This window comes from Boleophthalmus pectinirostris, unplaced genomic scaffold (assembly GCF_026225935.1).
Source record: "Boleophthalmus pectinirostris isolate CB_2022bp ecotype Guang Dong unplaced genomic scaffold, ASM2622593v1 HiC_scaffold_823, whole genome shotgun sequence".
In the NCBI taxonomy this organism is placed as follows: domain Eukaryota; kingdom Metazoa; phylum Chordata; class Actinopteri; order Gobiiformes; family Gobiidae; genus Boleophthalmus; species Boleophthalmus pectinirostris.
In genome coordinates, this window is record NW_026571521.1 from 12,272 (window position 1) to 38,795 (window position 26,524).

At 38.9% G+C, this 26,524-nt stretch overlaps 2 protein-coding genes across 2 annotated transcripts; one reads left to right on the plus strand and one right to left on the minus strand.

Moving 5' to 3' along the window:
• The first annotated feature begins 114 nt into the window (after window positions 1–114).
• Window positions 115–20,245, plus strand: clec16a (C-type lectin domain containing 16A). The gene is given in 23 exon segments (XM_055166518.1): window positions 115–337; window positions 1,969–2,097; window positions 2,453–2,586; window positions 2,697–2,845; window positions 3,019–3,124; window positions 5,536–5,659; window positions 6,489–6,663; window positions 7,233–7,283; window positions 7,388–7,504; window positions 10,562–10,838; window positions 11,473–11,576; window positions 11,831–11,951; window positions 12,088–12,207; window positions 12,310–12,419; window positions 12,647–12,691; window positions 12,858–12,908; window positions 13,007–13,135; window positions 13,280–13,400; window positions 13,765–13,916; window positions 14,015–14,219; window positions 14,293–14,463; window positions 15,334–15,471; window positions 16,265–20,245. Coding segments are annotated over 23 exon segments (3,192 nt in total). The 5' UTR covers window positions 115–266; the 3' UTR covers window positions 16,657–20,245.
• Window positions 20,246–21,461: 1,216 nt separating this feature from the next.
• Window positions 21,462–23,604, minus strand: socs1a (suppressor of cytokine signaling 1a). Its single transcript, XM_020919922.2, has 2 exons — window positions 23,178–23,604; window positions 21,462–22,783 (listed from the first exon to the last, which is right to left on the minus strand). The coding sequence occupies exon 2, from the start codon at window positions 22,736–22,738 to the stop codon at window positions 22,037–22,039; it is 702 nt and encodes a 233-aa protein (XP_020775581.2). The 5' UTR covers window positions 22,739–22,783; window positions 23,178–23,604; the 3' UTR covers window positions 21,462–22,036.
• Between the last annotated feature and the right edge of the window lie 2,920 nt (window positions 23,605–26,524).

Sequence of the window (26,524 nt, forward strand, 5' to 3'; positions counted from 1 at the left end):
CGTCGCTACCTTTACAGGAAGTCTTTTTTGTAGTTTTTTGGAGCGCCGTAGACAGCTCTTCTGACGGGGAAAAAAACTCCAAACCCCATTAACCCAATCACACGGTCAGTTTCGCAGTGACCCAAGCGCTGCTATCACCGCCTCTCACCTTCTGTTTGCTAAGTGGCTATCTGTAGACTAGGGAAAGTGTGCGGAATGGATTGAAAGCGAAATTTCTATTAGGAAAATAACACGCCTGGTGCAGTGGATCCTACCTTAGGGCCACCATGTTCGGTCGGTCGCGGAGCTGGGTTGGACAGGGAAGGGCAAGGAACGTTCACTCCTTGGATCAGCTGAAGTGAGTAGCTACTGGTGAAGCTAACGATTGCATCTAAGACAACCGATTATCATTAACATCTTGCAAAATTGTGCAGGATTGAAGTCCAAGCAGCTGTCTAGTTGTATTATACTCTTATTGTTATTGTGTGATCGTTCTGGGATATGTTTTACCCGTGCGCTAAATGTTAAATGTCCATGTTTCCAGCCCACCGACTCACTCCACCTCCAAAGGCTCAAAGCGCAAGTGTTTTGAGTTCTTACAAATTCTTTATGTCCAATTAATAAACAAATCAGACAGGCAAAAATATGAATACATTGGTGTTTTAATATATTATTTATTTGACTATTATATTTTCTATGTTTTGTTGCTGTTGTTTTTCCTTTTTCATTTGCAATTCTCCTTCCTATATCCCTTATCTACTGTTTTTATTACTGCTGCTAGAGTTTTTAGTTTAATTTCTTTACATATGGTTACTGTAGTGGTCAGAGATTATGTTATTTGTTGTGTCTGTGCACATGAGATGGAGAGAAACCTAATTTCGATTCCTTTGCATGTTTAGTACATGTGTAGAAATTGAAAATAAAGCTAACTTTGAACTTATTTCTGTTAGATGTACACTCTCCCATTTATATATTTAAATATATATATAAAAAATTTAAATTGATGTAATCAATTAAAGTTAACAGCTCTCAAATGAATTAGCAGTATTGTTGTATCACTGCTTAAGGTACATTGTGTAATTTTTCTGTTGGAGGGTACGTCAACTGCTTGTCTCTGTGGAAATGTTATTACTTTATCTGAAATGTTTCATACAATGGTTAATAAACCTTTCTATCTTCATGGAGATCAAACCAAACCAAATTTCAGGTCAGGTCTGCGGAGAGGCGACCCCGAGCACAGTGAGAATGCCTTTCTAGGTATTATTGAGCTATAAACCTATAAGAAAAGTGCACTGTAATGCACCTTTAACGTGCCAGCTTGTATTTGGCCCTGCTTCACCTAATAGGATTACAAAACTGTGATGTATTGATACTTTGCAGTAACATCATTCTGGGGGTGTTCTACATGTATCTGTATGGTGGAAAGTTCAGGTCTGTGATCAATATGAGTGTTCATAGTCTTTTTTTAAGTGTTTTAGTTTCAGCAAAAAAGGTGAGAGTGACTAACTGAAAAAAAAAACTATTGGCTAATGCTCAATAGCCTGTGTGTATTGTTATGTGTAAGAGACTTGTTTAACAGAACAAATCATCTCACCTGTTGTACTGTAGTTCTAACCAAATCATTGCTGGTCATGATTGTGTTAAAATAAAGATTAGATTAAAGTTGATTAGTGCTTCTGACAAAGTAGTGTCTGCAGTTAGTATCACACCCCCAGAATGCTGATGAGATCAGCTGCAAAGTATCAAGCAAGTTAAAGAGGTCAGATTCAACATTTGTGGATTCTCCTTTTGGATATTTCTGGCCTTTTGAGAATATCACTTTATTCTCTGTAGAATGTTAAAACCACCAACTCCAAGAATGCAAAATATATATAAATAAAACCATTTTGATACATTCTCAAATTATTTAAAATCTGAAAGGCAAGACTATAAAATTATTATCATGTCCATGTGATAATGATCTATTTTCTTGTGAATTGTTCCTTGTAGGTATTTGTACCATGTCCTGACCAAAAACACCACAGTGACTGACCACAACAGAAACCTGCTGGTGGAGACAATCCGCTCCATCACTGAAAATCTCATCTGGGGAGACCAGAATGACAGCTCTGTGTTTGAGTAAGTAGTTCCAGTCCGTGTCTGCCACCATTCTATGTTGCCCATGAAATTCTGAAATGTGTTGATATAAAATAGAAGAACAAAACCATCCAGTCTACTTTTATTCATAGTGAGACTAATGCGGTTAATTGTTATTGTCCATTTTTCTGCAATGCTGGCATGAATTATAGTTACAAGTAATATCAGATTATTGTAATAATATAAAAACGCTTATGCTATACCAATTTTATCTACATTAAGGTATTATATAGCAAAAACTTAGTTCCCAATATTTAGTTGTTTAATCATTTTGCTACAGTTTTTATTAAAAGCTTCTCTGATATTGTTTAATCTGACCAACCTTCTATGTTCACAGTTTCTTCCTGGAGAAGAACATGTTTGCTTTCTTCCTCAACATCCTTCGACAAAAGTCTGGCCGTTACGTGTGTGTGCAGCTCCTTCAGACTCTCAATATTCTGTTTGAGAATATCAGCCATGAGACGTCCTTATGTGAGTGTCAACAAAGACTCTGATTGACTAGAGCTAAAATATTCATGCCCATGTTTGGTTTATATTACCAATGCATTATCCGATTAAAGCAATACATTTTTTTGTTTTAGATTATCTCTTGTCAAACAATCACGTGAACTCCATCATCGTCCACAAGTTTGACTTCTCTGATGAGGAGATTATGGCCTATTATATTTCTTTTCTCAAGACACTTTCACTTAAACTAAACAACCACACAGTGCACTTCTTCTACAATGAGGTAAGGCTGCGCAGAAATGACAAAAACTGTAATTCTTCTGAGCCTGTATGTGATGGAAAAAGCTCTATAACTCTTTAGGCTGGAGAACCCTGTAGAATGTCCTGTTTCTGTCACTCTTTTTGTTTGGTTGGTTTGGTATTCTTATTTAGATGTCTTTTGTGTCCTCCACACAGCACACTAATGACTTTGCCCTGTACACTGAGGCCATCAAGTTTTTCAACCACCCTGAGAGCATGGTGCGCATCGCAGTCCGGACCATCACGCTCAATGTTTACAAAGGTGAGTGGTCAAACACACGTGCACCAGGGGGCACTGTAAGCCTAGTCTTCAGCTTTCTGTCTGTGTGCTTTATCTGCTGCTGCCATTAGTGCATGAGCATGACTTCCAGTCTATAGAACTGCTGATACTATTGTAGTAACTGATAATAAATTACTATGGTAGCAGACTGGTTACTGCATAATCTTGTCTGCAGGCCTATCAGGATAAACTAAGACTGTATTAACTTCTCATTCAATATATGACAGATAAGATAAGTCATTTTTTGGGGTCGCTATATATCGTGGCTACTTTTTCTTTGTATTACTAGTGGAAAAATGTAGGTTATTTTTCTGGACTACAATGAGATTTGAGTTGTAGAAGGTTGAATTATGAACTTCTGAACATCTCTTTATAGATGCATACAAACTAATAAAGTGTTGTATACTGTTATTTATTGTAGATCATATATTTTTTTTATCAATATTCTATATTTAAATAGTTTTTTTTGCAGATATTTCTATTTCATGATTTGGTTGTAGTTTTATTGTCTAAAGTTACTTCAGCAGTATATCACTCTTCAGTCTTCAATCTATCGTGACAGACCTGCATGTTTGTACTTTAAGCTTTAAGCTATGAATATTTGCTGAATATTGCCGTACCTGCTACTGTACTACTTTTACTAACACTATATTTAAATGTGATGTAAACAGTGGCCATAAGTACAACTAGTTGTGATCAATAAGTTATTATTGCTCTTTAGAAAATCAGGGCTAAATGTTCATTGTGCTACAGAGAATCCTGTTGAATGCATTTGGTTGGTTTTACTCACATCTTGTATGGCTGTATACACAGTCGTGTAGGAGTCTCCCTTGATGTTAACTGAACTTGTGTAGCTGGTGCATTTGGCTCTTGTACAGCTCATGCATGTCCTCTTTGTGCTAACATTGAATCAGCATTCAGCCTACAGTCACTATCTGAGGATGAGGCTTCATCTCCTCTCTGCATGTTGCATTTGTCCTGCACTGTTGACAGTGTTCTGCCTCTGACATTCTGTTAACTCTACAAACCCAAGTCATGACTCTGTGGAAGAAGACATGTCGTTCATGTTCAGAATTACCCAACAACTTGCTTTCTTTTGAAAAAAACATGTTCCGAATAAACTTAAACTTTGCTTACTTTGCATTTTATGCCAGTTACACATCTAACCGAGTATGTTTTGTTGATAGGCCCCCATCTCTTTTGTGTGTTTATGTCTCTTTGAATTGGGTTTGTAAAGATCAACTAGTGTGCTTGATTAATTGCATTTCTAAAGAATTTTAATGCATACAATGTAAGCATTAAAATACTAAACCAAAATATAATGTCTAGGGTTGTAGTCTACTAAAGAAATTCTTGGCTGACTAAAAACATGCTGTTAATCGATTAGACAACTCAAATGGGGGTAGCATATCCTTGTATGTAGTGATCAGTCGTCCTATACAAATTTATCCCTTTAATTTAACCTTAGTAATTTCTGTAGTTCCATGCATATTTATTCCGTGGAGTTTTTTGTTGACTCCTTGAGATATTCGCTGCAAATAATGACAGCCTGGATTGTTACAGAGGGGGATGTTCTTCTCTTGTAGACCCTGGTCCAGTATGTCCTTGTTTGTAGTTTGCAATGCCTGTGAGATCTCTGTAGTTCACATGCCCACATTAACTCACATTAACCCTGTGTCTGTTTCCCTCACTCCTCTCCTTGTCTCCTCTGCGTGCCCCATCTGCCTAACCGCAGTCTCATGTAAGTTGGTTGATCCATTCATTCAGTCGTCTTATGGGGGCTTGGGTATACCAGTCTTATCTTGTTTTTCCTTTAACTGTCAGGTGTTTTTTTTATTTTTTTTATTTTTTTTTAGAAATGTACAGGAAATGTCATACATCTGCATGCTTATATCCTGCCCTGCTCTTCCTTCCAGTCTTTGTTACACCTACACAATGGAGTTAGTTTCAAAGCATGTGTCTGCTGCATGAGCATTTTTGACACTCATTATCAGCCAAATACACCGTTTTGATTTGGTGATTTGATTTTGCTTTGAATTCTATTTGTATTTTCCTCTCTTCAACAGGCAAACCTTTTAAATGTGGTGTGCAAATCGCGTTGTAATTTTCGTTTTCCAATGCTTTTGCCTAAGCCCTAAATGTTCTTCCGCTTGGCTGTTCATTCATTCCTGGTTTCATGTTGATCTTGTTAAAGGAACACACAGCTTCTGTTTGTTCTATTGAGCTTTTACGTCATGTTTTAATCAAATTCTTTCTTTTCTATTGCTTAACTATTGTATTTATGCACGTGATAAGTTTTTTAATCACTATATTAGTATGTTGGTGCCATAATTGTGTTGAACTAAGTATTGTGGATAAGGTTCATGAATTCATTTATGTGTGACTCATTGCAGTGGACAACCAGCACATGCTCCATTACATAAGAGATAAGACTGCGGTCCCCTACTTCAGTAACCTGGTCTGGTTTATCGGCAGCCATGTGATTGAACTGGACAAATGTGTGCAGACTGATGAAGAGTGAGTACTTTTCACCTCTAGAGGTCACTAGTTTCACTCCAAATACTTTTCATATAACATAACAGCTCATGTAACCTCACAACATTTCTACTTTCAAATTGAGCTGGAGTACAGGTCAGAAATCTGCATTTGAATTTGCTTTTTAATGATCAGATTGCGGGTTTGTTGACCTGGTTTAGGGTTAATATCTTTGTAATTACTTGGCCTAGAGTCCAGTGACCTCTCTGACAGCATCAATAAACCAGTAATACAGCTCCAGGAAGTGGTGCCATTAATCAACCCTAAATAAATGTTTTTTTCTTTTTTTGTTTACTTTACAATGGCACTATGTAAATTTTTGGTTGAGGCTCTGTCGCCTGCTTGTTTGTGTGGACATGACATTGCTCTGCCTGGAGTGTTTCACAGCTCTACCTTACGTTTATTCAATCACAAGTGGTTTTCACAAGCCCAAAAATACCTAAACAATCAGGCGTTCTGACTGTGAGCAGACTTCCTCTCCACATCTGACATGTAACTTGGTCTGGTTTGGTCTCCATGAAGATATAAAGGTTTAATACCATAATCTGAAGCATTCCAGACAAAGAAATAATCTTTACTTAGACAGACCCTCCACCAGAAAAGTTACACAATGTACCTTAAAGACATGAGATTAATATGGAAAGCCAAATAGTCTATAGTCCAACATTTGTGGATTATGTATTTGGACACTTTTAAATATAGTAAATCTTCCTTAGATCTCAATGTATGACATCCTACATTACGAAAGCATGAACGCAACCTAAAAAACAAAACAACAACATCCCAAATCCCCCCCTTTTTTCTCCTGCAGACATAAAAACCGTGGAAAGCTGAGCGACCTGGTGGCGGAGCACTTGGACCATCTGCACTACCTGAACGACATCCTCATCATCAACTGTGAGTTCCTCAACGACGTTCTCACGGACCACCTGCTCAACCGCCTCTTCCTGCCTCTCTACGTCTACTCCCTGATCAACCCCGAAATCGTAAGGCTCCCCCGTCTCAGCTTTTGTCTTTTAAAAGGTCCTATATTACACAAAATGAGATTTAAGACATGTTATAATGTAGTTACCTCATTAAAAACATACCTGAAGTTGTATTTTGGTTCATTCACATATGTCCGAGTAATCATTTATTATCAGTCTTTCTATTTCTCCAAAGTTCAAAATGCTCTGCTCCACCTTGGGATGTCATGCATTTAACAGCTATCTTTTACCTTTAGTTCAGCAGAGATTGGCAATTACAAGGCTGAAATAATCTGAATAATTGTACTGAAGGTGAATGAAGTTTAAACACACAGTGGAGCACTTCCTGTATTACCACAATTTATCAAAAAGTGGAATGTTTTCTGTTTTCTGAGAGAAAAACTCAGCCTTAATATGCAGGGTTTGGTTGTTAAACATGTGTGAATGAAACAAAACACATCTCAGGTCTGTTTGTGATGAGGAAACAACATTATAACATAGATCAGAAAACAGTGTAATATGAGTCCTTTAATGTAAGTTTTCATTCGCAACCACAACTGATTTTTATTTTTTTTTTTTACTTTTTGTAGTCTGAAGAGCGAAAAATCAACCCTCAAGTCTCTCTCTATCTGCTGTCTCAAGTGAGCAACTGCTACATGATTAAAATACTTAATGTTTTTTAAATGTATAATTCTGAAAATGATGGAGATCCTTTTAGATACAACTAAATGTAATGTGCTTTCAGGTGTTCTTGATCATCCACTACCAGCCTCTAGTCAACTCTTTAGCCGATGTGATCCTCAATGGGGACCTGTCTGTTTTCACTCAGCAAACAGACATCCAAAGTGCACATACGTTTATGGTAAGACACACCACACTTTTACTGATAAACGAAAGATTTTTTTTCATTTGTACTCTTCTTACACACATATAAGCACACATAAATGCTGCGTTATCATAGTTTTTGGGGAAATTACATTGACCTACATTCATTTCATGGAAACCTAACCTTAACCTAAATGCTAACTTTAACCTATTTTAACCTACATGATGTTGATTTAATGATAAAAAAAAAAGGCTTTAATCATAGGGCTGTAATGTTTGTATCCATAAGGAAAGCAGGCCCCCTCAAATCAAGTGTGTATGCAGATTAAAGCTGCAAGGTCAAGTGCAAAGGCTGCAGTTTTTGAAGTGTAATCATTTCCTCCACAACCAACAAAATATCTTATCTCAAAAGAATAAAATCAATTTTTGTTAATCTGATACTGATATCCAATATTTGTCCTGCAGCTGTGGCTGATAACACAAAATTATCTCAAGTAAAGGTCACAAATTAACTTTTCAATTTTGTAAATCTAATAACATAATGTGTCACCGTTTATTTCCTTCAATTTCCATTTTGCCACACAATGAATGAGGAAGAATCCAAAAAATATTAACAATCAGCTGATAATGATATGAAAGAATCCTATCGATATCAGCTCATATTGATCTTTAGATATTTTTATTTAGATATTTAAGCCGTTCAGCCTTAATATAGATTAATATCTGAATTTTAAAACTTCTCATTGATTTAACAGTGAAGAATGCATGTCACAGGGACCTACTTTTTATCACCATGTAGTAAATAACTATATATAGATTTGAGTCGCCACACTGTGATGAAAAAGAGCCCACACTCCCACCTGTGTACTAAACCACACTTACTCAGTCTCGATTCTGGATGTGCCATGGGCCTGGCTGTGATTTCCCCAAACCTCCCCCTCTACCCTCCTGTTAACCTCACTCCTCTTTTGACACTCCTCCTCTCCTCTTACTTTCTCTCTTTCTGTCTGTATGACTTGTGCCCTTTGATGTCATGGCCCCCCCTTGTTTGAGATCTGACCCACGTGTTTTTTTTTTTTTGTTTTTTTTACTGAGTTGTGTGTCTGCGTGTGCTAGACTTGTGGCTTTTGTAAGAAGCAGCCTACCTTTTCACTGAACATGCCAAAGAGGGGGAGTGCACTTACAATATTGGTCAACCACACAACATGAGGACATGAGCTAAAAACTGTTTTCACAATCACACTTTGACACAAACTCTACATGTATACTGTGTGAGCAACGTATGTGACATATTCATTGATGGACCATTAAAGCCACAGTATTTTATTATTTTAGCCAAAAAAATGATTAGACAGAGTGCTTGGTTTTGTTTTGTTTTGTTTGTTTTATTTGTTTGTTGGTTTCATTTTGGATGAGCTGTGGGTTGTAAATAGACTTGCATTTCCACAAACGGAAAACACTGTTCCACCTTGTGATGCCATGTGGTAATACAAGAAGTGGCTCCACTGTTTTTTTTAAACCCCACACACCTTCACTAGAATCATTTGGATGATTTCAGCTCTTGAATTGCCAGTCTCTAATGACCTAAGGGTACAATGTTGCTTTTAATATGAAAATTACTAGCCTGATCCATCTGCCAGTTTCACTTCGTTTCACTTCATAGAAACCGTCTTGCAGTGTTAGAATTCCTTCGCTTGATGGGAGGCGGGTACTTTTTATCATTTAACCAGTTGCTGCTATTTGACAGTCATGTGTGGTATATTAAGCTTTTCCCGAATCCCGTAGGAAGAAGGGCAATAACGTCTTTCCCCTTGATAAAATTTACCAAACATTCTCTTTATTCTGGCTTTAAATCCTTGATCTCGGAAATCGTTGACAACACCGAATATACGGCTCTTCGCTGATTGGCTGGTGCCCGAACTCACACTTCTGGGGTTTTTGCGAACCGTCTATCGTATTTTGATTCCTGTCCTAGTTGCTAGAGAGAAATGAAAATGAGCAGAGGCACTAGGTGGCACCAACCTGACTAGAAAATTACCCCTTCATGACATCCAAAGGTGGAACAGAGCATTTGGAACTTTGGAGATGTAGACAGCTGAAAAATGCAGGATTACTCAAAAATGTGTGAAACAAAACATAACTACAGGTATGTTTTTGAAGAGGTAGCAGCATTATAACGTTGCTCAAAGCTCACAGGAGTCACTTTTGCATAATATAGGACATTTTATCAGTAGTACATATGTGTTGTTGTATTTTTCTTTCCTTTTTCTTGTTATTTAACCATCTTTGTTTTTCGTAGTATTACTAAAATCGGTCCTCTCGGTGATTGTGTGATTTGAATGTGGGACATGTGAGGGGTACGGCCCGATGTCAGTGCAGGTGGTTGGTGGCACTTCCTCTGTGTGTGTTTGATGTGGCAGGAAGTGAGGTCACATGACAGTGCCCTGACAGAGCAGGTTCACCTAACCCAGATCTTTTCCTGGAAGCACTTTTTTTTTTTTTTTCTTTCTCTTCTGCAGCGCACGTTTGCGCACGGCTGCACCATTTCATTACTGTACCTGCTGGAGAACATTTGCATATAAGAAACCCACCTCCCCTCTTTCATACTGCACCGGTCCCTTTCAAGTGCACACTGTAGTTGGCATGCACAGATGTGTGAGTGATGACCTCCATTGATTTCTCAGCATTGGCTCAGAGTGTGCGCGGTTTACCAGAACAGTGCACGTTTATATTACTCTGTGGTCTGACTTCTCCTTAAGCGTTACTCTGTTCATGCGTCTATGTCAGTACACATGTTTTGCTTTTTGCACATGTGTTTTTTTGTTGTTTTGCCCTTCCAGGTGCAACCAAGAATGTATTCATGGATTTCTCGTAAAAAAATTCCTTCCTCATTTGCCTGAAAGCTATGAATAGAGTTGTGTGAGAGTAGCGTCTTGCCCATGGACACAGTGGCAGTGTATATTGTTTGAATGACTTATTCATATTTTGTGTGACAATAACTCTTTATAAAATGGATAACTTTAAGCCTGGTTATTTTTCTATTCTCACAGTCAAACCGTTCTTATTTTTCCTCCTTGTTTTCTTTTCCGTCCAGGCCAGTGCAGGTGGAATGCGTCGCTTCATCAAGCCCCCCGAGTCACTGGAGCGCTCTCTGGAAATGTCCCGTCACCGTGGCCGCAAAAAGACCCAGAAGAGGCCCAACTATAAGAACCTGGGCGAGGAAGAGGAGGAAGAGCGGGCGGGCTTAGGCGGGGGTGAGGGGGACGATGGCTGGGACGAGAGAGAGGGGGTCCGAGAGAAGGCCAAAGGTACAGAGGGAGTGGCAGGTGGGAGCTCTAAGGGAAGCAGAGCCAGTGGGGAGACAGCCGAAGGTGAGTGTGTGCCTCACAGGCCACCATATGTACGGCCTCTGTGTGTTATTCTCATCCAACCCGCCATCCATAAAACTCCAGCCCCCGTTTCCTAAAGCTTATGTAACAAATTTTAGAATTCCAGATATTTTTCATTGTTTTTGTTTCCCAATGCAATCAATTGGACTAAATATCACTAAAAGTCACATGGCTATTTAATTATTGTAATTTAACATGAGAAGTTAATTACAGTAAACTAAAGAACCTAACTGCCCTTTAGAAATCCCTTGTTTGCCCAGTGTGTTCATACACATTTGTTTGGTCTATGGTGGTCCTAGCTCTCTCCCACAGGGTGACACCATTCCACCTGTGCTCCTCACCTCTCCGTCTGTCTCTCACTCTGGCTCTGTGTGCATGTGTGTTTATAATCACTGATATGAAACAATTCCTTCTGCACTCATTATTCATAATAATAAATGTACTATAATATTCTACAGTAAACATAGAATGCTTTACAAATATTATCAAATATTATGAAGGAATCCTTTCATATCACATCCTCATTGGTGACACTCATTGGTGTGTAAAGCTTAAGTTCCAATATACTTAACTGTAACTGAAGTTAGTAGCTGAAGTGAAGTTTTGCTGTGGACAGAGATAGAGATGGTGGTCATGGATAAATCTAAGGTGTCAGAGCTCACCGAACAAAACATCACTGACGAGGAGAAGACGGCAGCAGCAACCTGCATGTACACACAGGTAGGACCACAGATCTTTATTTGTAATCAAATATGTTACAAAATTGTAATCGATCACTAGGACAGCAGAAATTATGATGTATTCTTTCTTTAAGTGTATAGATTGTGTTATACAAACAAACCTTGCCTTTCCTTAAGAAATGAGATTAGGTTGTTTCTTGTAATAGAGAACTGTGCAATTTCATAAAGCACTTGCATAAACATGAGTCATAAGTGGAAGTTATCATGTGTAGTCTCCTGACCATGATCTTAAAGAGGCATTTGTGTTTGTGAAGGCCCTTTTTAGACATGGTGTACACGGCCCTGGACTGCACTACAGATGACTATCAGGCCCTGTTTGTCCTGTGCCTGCTCTATGCCATCTCCCACAGCAAAGGTCAGCCCTCAACTCACTGCCTCTTTTAAGTTTCCTTCTTTTTATTCTTCTAACATGTACAAAAACACATCCAAACAAAGATGTCACATGTGCAGTGCCTCTGATGTAGCGTGCCTGTATTGTTCTGTTTGTGCAGGTATAAACCGAGACGTGTTGGAGCGGCTACAGCTGCCTGTGCCTGAGCAGCAGAGGAGCTCCTACAGTGTGGTGCTGGTGGAGAGACTCATCAGGATCATGAGCCAGTGTGCACAGCCAGGTACTAGTCCTGCTCCGCTACCAATGTATCCATATGGACTTTTAACACACTCATATTATCATAACATCCTAAACACGTGTGTGCTGTGTCCTGTGTTTGCAGATGGCAGAGTGCGCCTCGCCACTCTGGAACTTAGCTGCCTTTTATTGAAGCAGTCTGTGCTCTCTGGCAACGACTGCATAATAAAAGACGTTCACCTCGCGTGCCTTGAGGTAACACACAATACTGTTTATCTGTTCCTACTTTAACCTGTGCTAATTTATCATTGTTTGGTGGACTCTGGTTATAGTTTTTGTTTTGGGGTTATTATTGTAATTACTAAAGTCTAAACCCAGTGTAAAGAATGTGAAAATGTGTCTTACATAAGACTTGGACCAGTGTTGCTGATCAACAGGGGAAATAACTTAATAACATTAAAACCTCTTGTTCTTGCTTGCAGGGCGCTCGTGAAGAAAGCCTCCATCTGTTGCGCACATTTTACAAGGTGCGTTTCAGACAAACAAATGAGCTGCTTTACAAATGCGCACATCACTTGTAATCCTGCATTTGTTAAATTAGTTTTACATGTAGAGAGATACTTTATTGACCTTAAAGGAATGCAAACTCATTCTCTTCATTATTAACATACTGAATTATTTGTCCCGCCTCAGGGGGAGGAGATATTCCTGGACATGTTTGAGGATGAGTACAGGAGCATGACGGTTAGTTGACCGTAATATTCAGTTCAGCAATAGTTTAAATTAAATTCTTTTACTAAAGAGTGGACGAATCATGTAATTCAATATAAACTGTGCTGCAGAGTAAACCCCTAAATGTGGAGTATCTCATGATGGATGCCTCCATTCTCCTGCCCCCAACCGTCACCCCTCTCACGGGCATCGACTTTGTGAAGAGGCTGCCCTGTGGGGATGTGGAGAAGACAAGACGAGTATGTCCTAATGCATATGCACAGGTTTAGACTCATGTAAACACTAACACCTAACATGTCCTCTCTCTGTCTCTTTCTCTTTCTCTCTGTCTCTTTCTTTCTTTCTCTCTCTGTCTGTCTCTCTCTGTGTCTCTCTCTACACAGGCCATTCGTGTGTTTTTCATGCTGCGCTCGTTGTCACTCCAGCTTCAGGGAGAACCAGAGACACAGCTGCCTCTGACCAGACCCGAGGACCTCATCAAGACTGATGACGTGTTAGATCTCAGTAAGACATAGGCTGACTCACCAAATGCTACTGCATACTCAGAACCTAACCCTCATTTTAACCCATATCCTCCTGATTAACTTAGAACTGATACTTTCTTCTTCCAGTGATTATTATCTCTGAAAAACATAGACATTTGTGAGATAGCATTTCATAGAAAACATATAGACAATTATTGTATTTGTTGCAAACTTTCTAAGAAATTTATTACAACGTTTTGGTTTCCCACGCACTTGTCGCTCAGTGAGGCCCATGTGTCTCTGTTCCACGAATCATTTTGTTAATATTTTCCTTGTATATGTTATATTTGATTTCACTATAAGACGTGATTAAACACAGAAGCCTGTGGTGCTGTCTGCTTCAGATAACAGTGACCTCATCGCCTGTATGGTGGTCAGTAAAGATGGGCTCCAGGCACAGAGGTTCCTGGCTGTGGACATCTATCAGATGAGCCTTGTAGAACCGGACACCAAACGCCTTGGATGGGGTGTGGTCAAATTTGCTGGCCTTCTTCAAGTAAGGAAAAACTATGTTATACAAGTTTGTTGTACAGAAATGTTAATGCATATTTGTGACAATCTTTTAATCTAAAAATATATATATTTTATTAACAGGACATGCAAGTCTCAGGTGTTGAAGACGACAGTAGAGCCTTAAACATAGTGATCCATAAACCCAGTTCGAACCCCCACGCCAAGCCCTTGCCCATTCTGCAGGCCAACTTCATATTTGCTGACCACATACGCTGCATCATCGCCAAGCAGAGACTGGCCAAAGGACGCATCCAGGCCCGGCGAATGAAGATGCAGAGGATTGCAGGTGAGAACTAGAGCCACTGTCCTGCCTATTCTGTCAGCTGTGTGCTAGTGTCTAATACTGAGGTTGTATGTAGCTCTCTTAGACCTCCCTGTGCAGCCAAGTGCCTCTGAAGTGCTGGGTTTTGGACAGACCGTGAATCCATCACCAGGAGGCCTCCCATTCCGCTTCTACGAGCAGTCTAGACGAGCCCCCAACGACCCCACGGCGAACAGATCTGTTTTCGCTTCTGTGGATAAAGTACCAGGTAATACTTGGACATGAGCAATACAATCAACTTGAACCCAATCAAAATCCAGTAGTTCAATGTTCAGCTTGGGCCTTTGAACAGAAGGGTCTACAGCAGAGGTCTCCAACTTGTAGTTTTCCCCCTTCTAAGTAGCTCACCAAGGGATTTCAAATTATACATATTGTGCTATTGCCTATTACCATTATAAATGTATAATTTTGATGCCTAACTTTGTGCACTAGTAAATGGATAGTGGTTTATGTTTTATAGTCATCTAAGTGTTCCCATCACTGTGGTTCTTATATTTATTCAATTTTTAAGACCGTTATTTACTCTCTGGACCAGACCATGATTCCCTGTCAGTTAAAAGCAATTTTTTTATAATTAATATTGCTAAATAAAAAGTCAGTCTGGTTTATGGTCATGAAATTTATATTCCGAGACAATTCATAAAAAATTATAATAAGTGAGTTAGTTAAGAGAAAAAATGTCCTGCCCTAAATCATTCCATGGCTGATATCAGATTGTGGTAATTTTTGTATCACTTTTGAAGGAACCATACTTGTGAAATAGACATATATATATATATATATATATATATATATATATATATATATATATATATATATATATATATATATATATATATATATATATATACATGAACACAGCCAGTCAAAACATTTAACTACAGTCAAAAGTTATCTTACCTTTTGACTGTAGTCATCTTAGCAAAACATTTTGACCTTTACAGATGTTATGAGGAAATGTGTTCAGGATATGATCTCTGAAACTTCTTAACTAATGCAGCAGAAGTATTTCTATAGAAACTGTATCTGACCACAAATGATGTCAGTAGTGATGCTGAGTTTATGTTGTCATACCCAGGCTTTGCAGTGGCCCACTGTGTGTCCCAGCACAGCCCCTCCCCCCTGTCCTCCCCCTCTCCCACCTCCAGCGGCAGTGGAAGCACAGGTCGCTGTGATTCTGTCACCAACAGTACAGTGTCAACACAGAGCCCTGCAGGTAACACACACAGGCACATACAAACAGAACTCTTAAAAGAGGCTGTACAGGCTTTATTTATATGGTTGTAAAAGCAGCCCTAAGGGTCCAATTATAGAGTGTTTTTCACAAACACAGAATAACTGCTCTGGCCTCTGAATGTCATGAACTCATCAAGGTGAATAATTTGAATGCTTGGAATTTGGAAAGTGAGGAATTTGTTTTGACTGCAGTTTAGTTCTGTTTTTCACATTTTTAAAATGGCATTAAAAAGCAGGTGCAGCAGATGTAACTATGTATGCCAGATCTGTGGAGAAGTGACCCCACTAACATTAAGAATGCTTGTTATTCTTAATCAATAACATTTCAGCTAATCAAATACATGCAATATTTTATTTTGGGTTGGCCCTTGAGATGCATCATATCTTTTTCAAGGGAGTCCTTAATATAGATTAGTTTAATCCTGTTCTGTGGAACATTTCTGGCAGAGCATAACATGTCAGAGAGAACAAGTGGCAGACTCTCCACCAGAAAAATGTGACAGTGCACTTTTAAGTGCAAGTGTAGGTGATTCATGTGGGTTTTAACAAAACTGTGTACAGATGTGAGCTAAACCAGTTCTAGAACAAACCAATGATGCTTTTCTCAGAAGAGCTATTGTTTTTCTTAACCATCAGCTTAGCATAATTCCCATTCTTTTGCAGTATGTGCACTGGATCTGCTGATTGCTACTGATACTACATTTTTGCTGATATCATTTGAGTTGAGTTGATCAGCGGTATGTAGAATGACCCTGTTGTGTCTGTATTTGTAGATGAGAGCGTGTTGTCTGCATATACCCCCCCTGCCTCTTCAGCACCAGAAGAGGGCGCTCCTGCCTCTGCACACGGCCCTGTGCTGGCCCCCAGCCTGACCCCAGCCGCCCAGCCCACCATCTCCCTCCTCACAGACAACACCACGGACAGCCTCAGTGTGGAGTCACTCACTCTACTGCCCCCTGCTGACTCGCCGCACCTCCACCCCTGCACCAGCCACCCCCCCAAAGGACAGGACACCATCACAGAAGAGGAAGAGGAGGGAGAGAAGGAGCCAGGACACACGGGAGATGAGGAAGAAGAGGAGACAGATGCTACTGTTAAAGAAGAGCAAATGACACCCACTGATGAAGACTCACCCGAGCACCCACAGTCCAATGTGACACCATAGACTCACCTGAACTGGACTAGGACTCAAGCACAGGAGCACGACCAGTGTTTGTACCACTATCAACACTCAAGTGATCTATTTAAAACATGACTCTCGTTAGGGGAGAAGACCTGCACCAGCGTGTCCTCAGTACACGCGTCAATAGGCACAACCAGCAACCTTTCTACTCCTTCTGTTTTCAGAGTCTCTCACAGGCTTTTAATGGACTTTTTCTGTGGATGTGTCCGTCCTTGCCACTGCAGACATCATGCAAATGTGTTTTTAGCTCTTTGTTTTAATCAGATACCATCACACATACTTCACCTGCCACAAACAACAGCTGCTGTGTCCTTACAGTGTGTGGGGCGTGTCTGTCTCAATACTACTGTTTAGGGCTGGGCGATATGGTGATAAAATTCGAGTAGTGATCTTATGCAAGGGAGGATATACTATTTTCACTATTTCTCCTATTTAATGTAAGTCTTTGGGCAAACAGACACTCCCTCTTCTCTCATAGGTTCGTCCTGACTGTAAATAGACAAAACTAACCCTCTAGTGAACCTGCCTTGTTCTAAATAGAAACTCTTCTTGTGCTTCTGGCTCCATCGACTTTAATTGACTACATTGAAAAATTGTCACCCCTCTCTCACTAACTGTTGCAGCGAGTCTCATCATTTGGTCTTAAAATGTTCGTATTAACCCCCTCTACGTGATCCTGGGTTTTTCATTTCGCAATTTTGTCCGTAAATAAATTTCTGTTCCCAATAAGTAGCTTCATATTTGTCCCATAACCACTAGCATCATTAAGGCTGGATATCATTTAGAAGTTGTCGATACGATGCATACCTCGATACAGTGAGCTTTCTATTCAATAGGATATATTTCAAATTGATTAGTTAAAAAATATTTGCTTAATCATGGCTGTGATGATTTGTTAAACCACTTTTTGTGTAAAGTTAATATGAAACGCCCACTTTAATCATCAAAATGGTGAAAATGCGAAATGTGTTGCACAAACGAATTTCCTGCCTCTAAACAAGCAACAAAACTGTAGCACTGTAACAAAATAATTTAGTAAAATATACCAAAAAATACTCTTGGTGATATATCAATACAGCAGCCCACAATATCGATACTGTATCAGCACATTAAACGACACGATATATCAATATTTCAGTATTTTTGCACACCCCTAAGCATCATGTCCACTTCTTTTTACAGTCTGTGGTTCCTATAAGGCTCTGAGTGAGTGACAGCGGAATTAAACCAATCGCAGAGAGGCGTGATTATTTAAAAGATGCAGATGACTTTATTTACATCTTAGCATCAAAGCGTACATGAAAATGAAAATGAAAATTGTGATCGAATTCTTTGCCATATCGCCCACCCCTACAACCATCTGTGCTTTTCACACTCTTCGATTCAGGCTACCAGTTGTGTATCATTCATTTTAACACACACGAACTAAGAAACAGGTATAAACTTGGGCCGCGTTGAGTTCTATATGTTGAAGTGCAATATCGTGAATTTAATCTGCAGTTTTATGGCAACGTCACATTTGATAAGAGTCCAAGAGGGTTGACGCTCACTGAAATAAACACGCTAAATATAGACGCACACCGTGAATGAACAGCTACGATGACTGCAGTCTAATGTTCCGTATAGCTGCTTTACTAATTAACCCGTGGCTTGTGTCTCACATGGCCAGCAGTGCGTGAATGTACAGTCAGCACGCCCTGCCATGCACCAACAGCATCAGTCGTGTTCCTGGAAGCACTTGACACGGACTGTACCTTAACAGACCGGATCGAAACGAGAACTCAAGACCTTCTGAAAATGCTCTTTCTCTGCGACATGACTAAGCTGTAATTTGGAGAGTAGCGCAGCCTCTCTCACTTTGTGTAATGAGTGAAACAACACAGCTTTACTTCTGCAAAAGCTAATCAGAGCTGACAGGTGAATGTAATACAAGTTTCCGTATGCTGGCGTCTCTCTGTACGTTTGAATGGGATTTCTAAGTCTATTTTGGACACAAACAAAGCACAGAATGTCATAGCGACCTCTCACGGCCATTGATCTTTGACTTTTTCCTTTCTGTGCCATTATATTGTACAGTCTTAATGATTATTACGAGTGGGTTGTTTCTTACACTGTACAGTCATCCACTTTATAAATAAGAAATTCAGAGCAATACTCTCTTTATGGAGTTTTTCTCTTAGTATTTCCTTATGGTTCTTGTAAATAGCAGCAGAATGGCAGTGGTAGTGATCACTGGTGCACTGGGCTTGGATCTGTGACAACTTCCAGTGCTCATTTATGATAGAGGTGGGCTATATGTTGTTATGTACTAAGTAATACTGATATTTTGAACAATACACGATTAGAATATTGTCTATAAAATCATTTAAAATCTGCTGAAATTAAGCTTGGGCTGCACTTTATAATGATTGCATCTTAATTATCATTAATCACGCATCAAGAAAGACTGAATTCATAATAAACAAATAGCTACTGAGACACTAAACCTGAAGCATTCCTCATAAACTAACTTAATTAAAGGGTTAGGGTATTAGTTTAGTTACTAAGCCTTAATCATTCTTAGCAGGGTTGCAAGATAAATCGCACATCATGTCAAAATTGCAATTTAACCGGAACTGTGTCCATAAAAACAGCTGACTCAGTTTAGTTTAAATCTGTGCGAACATGCTCTGAAATGTGATTCTGGCGTTAGTTGCCTAGTTCATATTTCAGTAACAGAGAATCGCTTGTAAAAACATAAACTGCAAATCAAATCGTAAACACCATGCTTCCCAGAAAGGAAGCAATTCAGTATTTTTTCCCAAATCATTCAGACTTTAATGTTAAAAACTGACTCTTGTGAGCTTTAAGCCATGTTATAATGTTATTACCTCCTCAAAAACAAACCTGTACATATCTGTAGTCTGTATTTTTCAAGTTAACACCTCCTTTTACCTTTAGTTTAGCAGAGATTGGAAATTCCAGAGCGGAAATGATCCAAATAACTCTGGTGAAGGTGCATGGAGTTTAAAAACACAGTGGATCTCATGACATCACAAGGTGGAACAGGGTGTTTTCTGTTTGAGCGAAGCCTAAATATGCAAGATTTGTGTGTTAAACATTAAGCAAATGAAACAAAAGGGAACTCTAGGTGTGTTTTTGATGTGGAAACAACATTATAACATAGATCAGGAAATGGCATCATATGGACCCTTTAAGTCTTGAGGTAATTCAGATAATTAGGTGTAATTATTATAAAGTGCTACCGAAACCTTTCATGTGACCTTTCAAAACTTGCTAGAAAGTGGTTTTTCCTCACTTTTGTTTTCAGTCATACTTGCACATTCACTTTTTGTGCAATACTGGAACCTCAACCAAACCATGTACTCATATTCCAACGCAATACTGGATTGTGGAAAATCAGATAATTACTGAAATAAAACAAAACTAAATTGTGTACCAATATGGCCCACCTCTAGCCTATATGATTGTAGTGTGCGTGTGTACGTTTGTATGCCCTGTAAATGCTTTTGACTGTAAAATTATTGAAGAAAAAGTAACTGCAATAAATTATTCTACTACAACAACCTTCTATACTGCCTCGTACTTAATAGTTTGAGTACTATTTGATTTTCGTGGTTTGCGTTCCTATAAGGGCCTGAGTTGTTGACATGAATGCAACGTGGTGGGGCCTTGTGTGATCTTGTGGTCTATACGTGTTGCTTTTCTGTGGTTGCTGTATTCAGAGAAGTCTCGGCACATGTGCGCAGTCTTGTGTGTTCCCGGTAGTGTTACGATAGCTTGACATGTGTTGCTAGTATCAAGAAATAGCAGATTTTGGTTACCAGTGACAGAAAGTTCAAAATGACCTCTCACTTAAACTTTAAATAGTACAGAAATAGGAACACGCTCTTGATCACTACGCACAGAGAGGGTTTAAAAGAAGTGCTGACATCATTTGACATAAATATGAGGATATACAAAATGAAAATTAACCACTTACTTTTCTCAATACACCAGTATGAATCATTAAGTGTCAAATGTGTAATGGTAGTTGTCAGAAACTGGGTACTTTTACTTCTTGAATATTTAGTTTTTGTTTCATTGAGTAAAAGTTTTGGTTAGACAAAAGGCACTTTATTTAATATTTTTATCTATCTGATCACCACTTTGTACTACTTTGTAATGTCAAATTATTATTATTATTGCTAAAAAAAATTATTATTAACCTTAAATACAAATTGGCCACTCCACCCACCTCTAATTATAGACAGAGTTGCTAAAAGTTTTCCCTAAAAAATATTCCATTTTATAAAGGCTGAAATACGTTTAAGAAAATGTACAAATTACCGTTAAGATACTAGTTCATTTATTTTTATGGTATGGCATGAGCTACATTCTTTTATTATAATACACTACTGTGAGTCATGGCTGGTCTTATAAGCACTTGCTTCTCGAGTGCACCGACGCCGCACCCAGTAGTGAACAACGGTAGTAGTGAATATGAATGAACTCTGACCCGTCACTTTCTTACCAATAACTTAAAAGGATTAAAAAAAAAGGTAAGAAGAAAAAAAAACTTCCTCACAGACTTTTACACTATGATGCATTTCTCATTTTGCTAGGTTAGTATTCACGCCCGCACTATTAGTATGTTTCTGGTAAAAGGCCATTGACTGCCCCAGTAGCCCCGCCCACCAGTGTCTGCAGGCTCCACACAGGCTCCACAGATGAATCATTGTGGGGATGATACTGTACGTTACACTGTGGCCCCTCCTGTCTGCGTCACAATGATAACACCAACAAGGTTTCAAGTTAGAACATTTAATTTAATAATATTAGTAAATAAAACTTAAAAAAATAGATCATAATTTGGATGATACAGTACAGAGCACACTGTTTCTTACACCATCTTCTTGACCAATGACATCAGATAGCAATGATGGTATGTGAGCCAGTGCGAGTATACATTCAGAATGTAAACTTTCACATTAGAGTTTTAAATAGTTTGTGCTACACATGTTTGGTTTTAACCGTACTCTCCACCAGGCTTGTATTCCTCCAAGTGTCCTGTGTAAACGTAAGAGCGCCTCCAGTGGTAGAAGCTCAGGTGCTACATTTCCCAGAGAAGCCCGTAGGCCCAGAGCTGTGTGCGCTTTTACTCTCTCCCTGTGGTTTTGTTTTAACACAGCAGCACTATTTGACATATGAGTATTCTTTTTCCAGCGTATAAATAGACTAAAGGTCATTTTCACTGAACTGTTGAGGATAGTCCTGTAATGTTCATGAAATATCTGACTGGGTTTGAGCTCCCAAACAGGAGCCCAGTGTCTCTGTGACAGAGCAGTCAGGGCAGGTGCGCACAGAACAGAGCAGAGCACACTCATAACTTGTAGGGAAATTCTTGTATGAAGTCTTTGACCACTCTGGTGATGGGCAACTCTGATATGTGACCTAAGTCCCCGCTCAGCTCCAACACTCTCTTTCTGCACAGCTCCTGCAGAGTGGGCTCCCATTTCCTGTAGGGCACACTTAGGCTCTTCTTGGGTGAGCTGATGTAATGTTCTAACAGAGCAAAGAGTGAAGGGAAGGAGCGCTCGTTTCCAGCCAAAGAGAATCGCTGCTTCTTGAACTCAATGCGGACACTGACCGGGCCGCTCTTGGAGTGGTAGGACAAAGTGAAGAACACGTCCTTCTGACGGCTGTCTCGGATCAGGAAACTGCCCAGAGGAGCCTCTTTGAGCAGACGATGAGCCTCTTCCACACCCAGAGGACCCCAGTAGAACCCACTGCGCTCCAGCTTAGAGGCCGTGTCCGTGATGATGTCACAGTCTTCTTTACAGGAGAAGACTGGGAAATGTGTGAGGTAAACACAGGGGACAGATCTGTGCACCGGAGCAGGAGGAGGGACTCTCTGAAGATCCTCCCAACTGAGTGGGCTCACCGACGAAGAGGACGAAGAGGAGCACAGGGATGATGATGAGGACAAAGAGGACCCAGAGGAGGATGAAGAGGACGAGGCAGAGGACGATGAGAGCGAGTGTGTGCAGTCATGAAGACCTTCCAGGGTGCTGTTGGCTACCATCCTCCACCCAGACCCTCTCCCATCTCTGCCCACTGCACTACCATCCTGCAAACAAAACATACACAAGATCCATTAATAAAAGTCACTCACAAACACTGACAAACTCTAGACTTTTAAGTCAATGAGATTCTCTTTGTTCTCTCTTTGCTGAAGAGACAAACCATTCCACAACAGATGGGTCTAGACTTTTCCACTCAACACTCTTTTTGCTCCATTGTTCCAGTTTTATGGAGAAATGACGTGATTGTTTGGATCCTATTACTTTTGAGTACTGTTACATATCCTTGCCCATTTTAAGAACTTTATGGGTATGGGACACGTAACTTTTACGCTCGATTTAGAACAGGATTAGAAACCATAAATCTCACGACATCTAGCGAATTGCGGTTTTGGTTAAAATAATCTAAGTGTGCGTAATGAATCGTCTTGAAAACCTTACCGTATTTTTTGTGCATGGACACCGTTGAGCGTTTAAAGATCATTAAATCCCTCCAAAAACTGTGCGTAAATCCGAGGGTGACGTAAATGCGCTACGCTGCTTATTATTAAACAGTCGGTTCACTTTGAGGTCTGCGCGTTTCTGCTTTTTCGTAACAAAACTCTGATCGCGTTTCTGCTCTTCTCTCTCTTTTATACTGTAGTCCACCTTCACTGACAGGCCCCTCCCCCGTCAACGTGTCGACTGAGTTTCTAGTCAAACATTCGACTTCTTTTAATAAACGAAAGTGAAACGCGCCACCACGTTTTAATGCAAGTCTTGTATTTCTACCAATGGTTGCAGTCCAAACCACAAAACCACATCACTGCGAGACTTATAGAAAAATAGTAAACATGACAGTAACCAAGACTGGACAATATATCGTTTCTCTGATGGGTTCACTGATCTGGAAAAGACAGCTGATTTTGTGTCATGTGCACTTCCTCTTTATTGTAATAGAAGACACATTAAAATTACTAATACTAGTTTAGAGTCAAGATGATGTAATAGAAAATATCCAATTATGGTCATTTTATTTACAACTTTTGAGTAGGCCTGAGGGGTTTTTGTAAATAAATTGGATGACCTAAACTAAAAGTTCTATAAGAAACTTACTGATTACTAAGATTTTCAAGCAGTGACCTTTGGAGTCATCTTATTCCCTTGAGTTTGGAGAAGAAGTATGTGTAATAGTTACTTAGTAAACTTACTTAAGCGCAGCCTATGTGGGGTTTTTTGTTTGTTTTTTGTTTTTTGTTTTTTCTAAACAGGTTCTTGGCAACTTTTATTTTTGTTATACTGCAAACAGACTTAAAGAAGAGATAATATGCTTTTTTTTCAGGAATTTAATACAAATCTATCACATGCCTGGATCATAATTAGTGCTTATGTTCATCTTAATTATAGAAACAGGTCTGTAAACGCCTCTATAGTTTCATTTCACAGTAGCAAACAGCAGGTTTTAATGTATGCGTTTCTTTTCTTTTGCTGAAAATCTGCTACCTGACGTCTTTGAAACCTACATGTGTGACCTGGAGTGTGACCTTTTAAACTCCACACACCTTTACTAGAATAATTCGGATTATTTCAGTCCTGGAAATGCCGATCTCTGCTCAACTAAAGGTAAAAAAAAAAAGGTGGATGTTATTTTGAAAACTTCCCCTTCGTGACATTACAAGGTAGAACAAAACACAACTCCAGGTATGTTTTTGAGGAGGTGACAATATTCTAACATGATTTAAAGCTCACAAGAGATAGTTTTGTGTAATATAATGAAAGCTAAATTTGAATTGCAAATCTCCCCTTTAATATGGCGCCAGATCAATGCACTAGTCTGCACTTGGCCATTAAACAGTTTTGATAAAATCAGCACACACTTGCAACACTTTGAGTTTCACATAGTAAGGAAAACTGGAGGAGCCCCTGTGTCAGATGCATGAGCTAGTATGGTGATGTGCAAAGATATATGTGTTACTAAGCAATAACCTTGTGAAATATTTGGCAAGGGAAATAGAAAGTTAAGAGTATTTTTAAACTGTGAAGTGGTAGACTGAAGGGTGGTGGTGCTCTTTAAGTTTCATTTTGTACTTCAGACTAATTACTTAAACAAGGTAAACATGATTTTCAAGTACTCAGCTTAAGGTCAGACGCCGATCTTTTGTTTTGCTGTGTACAAACAGTCTACATCAATGGTGATTTTAAAATGTTTTGCAATTTCTACACAAAAAGCCTGTCTGGAATCTTCATATACTGTAGATATATTTCGCATTAGCAATTTATGTTTTACAAAATTTTATAGAATAACCTAGATTTTTATCAAATATTCTATATGTATTTGTTTGTTTGTTTATTTATTTTTTGCATTACGTCTCAATGTTTGCACACAAAACAAAAGTGGATGTCACAATAGTCATTTTTGTATTGGTAGCAACAAGTTAAAGTAAAGTGATTTCATAGTACAGCTGCCGTAACATGAGTAGTAATAGTAGTAGTAGTGGTGGTGGTAGTAGTAGTAGTGGTGGTGGTAGTAGTAGTGGTGGTAGTAGTAGTGGTGGTAGTAGTAGTGGTGGTAGTACTAGTGGTGGTAGTAGTAGTGGTGGTAGTAGTAGTAGTAGCAGTGATGGTAGTAGTAGTAGTAGTAATGGTGGTAGTAGTAGTGGTAGTAGTAGTAGTAGTAGTAGTAGTAGTAGTAGTAGTAGTAGTAGTAGTAGTAGTAGTAGTAGTAGTAGTAGTAGTAGTAGTAGTAGTAGTAGTAGTAGTAGTAGTAGTAGTAGTAGTAGTAGTAGTAGTAGTAGTAGTAGTAGTAGTAGTAGTAGTAACAGCAGCAGTATTAGAAACATAAGAGATTTAAAAAGTAAGATATAAAAAAAAAAATATTGAGAGTTTACCTACAAAATCAAACACATTATATTTTTATGCTAGTATTTGTAAGTACTTTTTACTTTTACTTGAGCAACTCCCTCTAAACTGTATACTCATTTGCAGTAAATGCTTATCTTAACAGCAAACAGTAAAAACAGCATGGCCCACCACAGATAATATACAAAGTACTTTCTGATAAGTTCAGTCTTCACCCTTCTATTGGCCTTACTTGTCCTTTCAATATAGGCTGCAATACTGCAATACTCCACTACTGCTACAAACATTATTTTTCTCATCTGCAAGGTCTCCACAGAATGCAGCATAAATATTATATGAAAAATGTGTGTGTGTTTTTTTTCTGTGCATGTTTTGATAACTCTGCATGTCAACCAAACTCCCGTCCTTGTTTTTTTTTTTTTTTTTTTTTTCTCCATGAGTTTCATTTCTGTGTAACTCTGCTCAGACATAAGCTGTTTGTGTTCAGTGGGCATGTCATGTGCAAAACAGACAAAGCGAAGTACTAATCAACAGCATATGCACCAAATGTAGTGCTGAGTGAGCATGCATGCAAGAAATGGGAACTTAGGGCAGTGATTTCGAACAAAAGCGTGCATTGTTTTGGAAATCTTGTCTTTCGGTTGGTTCATGGAGCTGGATCAGTTGCTTTTGTTATAATAAATAAAAGTTAATGATTAATGATGATGACTGTGGATATCCAAATAAAACACAATGCCATATCCCGTGAGTTAATGTAATAAAGTAAAAGTAGTAAAAGTACTGCAGCCTACTGTAGTAAAGTGCAAATATCAAAAATTGTACTTGTGGATAGAATTTATTGATCCACAAGGGAAATTATTTGAACACAGTAGCTCACACATTACATTATATTGCAATAACAAAGAGTAAAAATATAAATGCTAATCATAAATTTTAAATAAGTTTGAAAA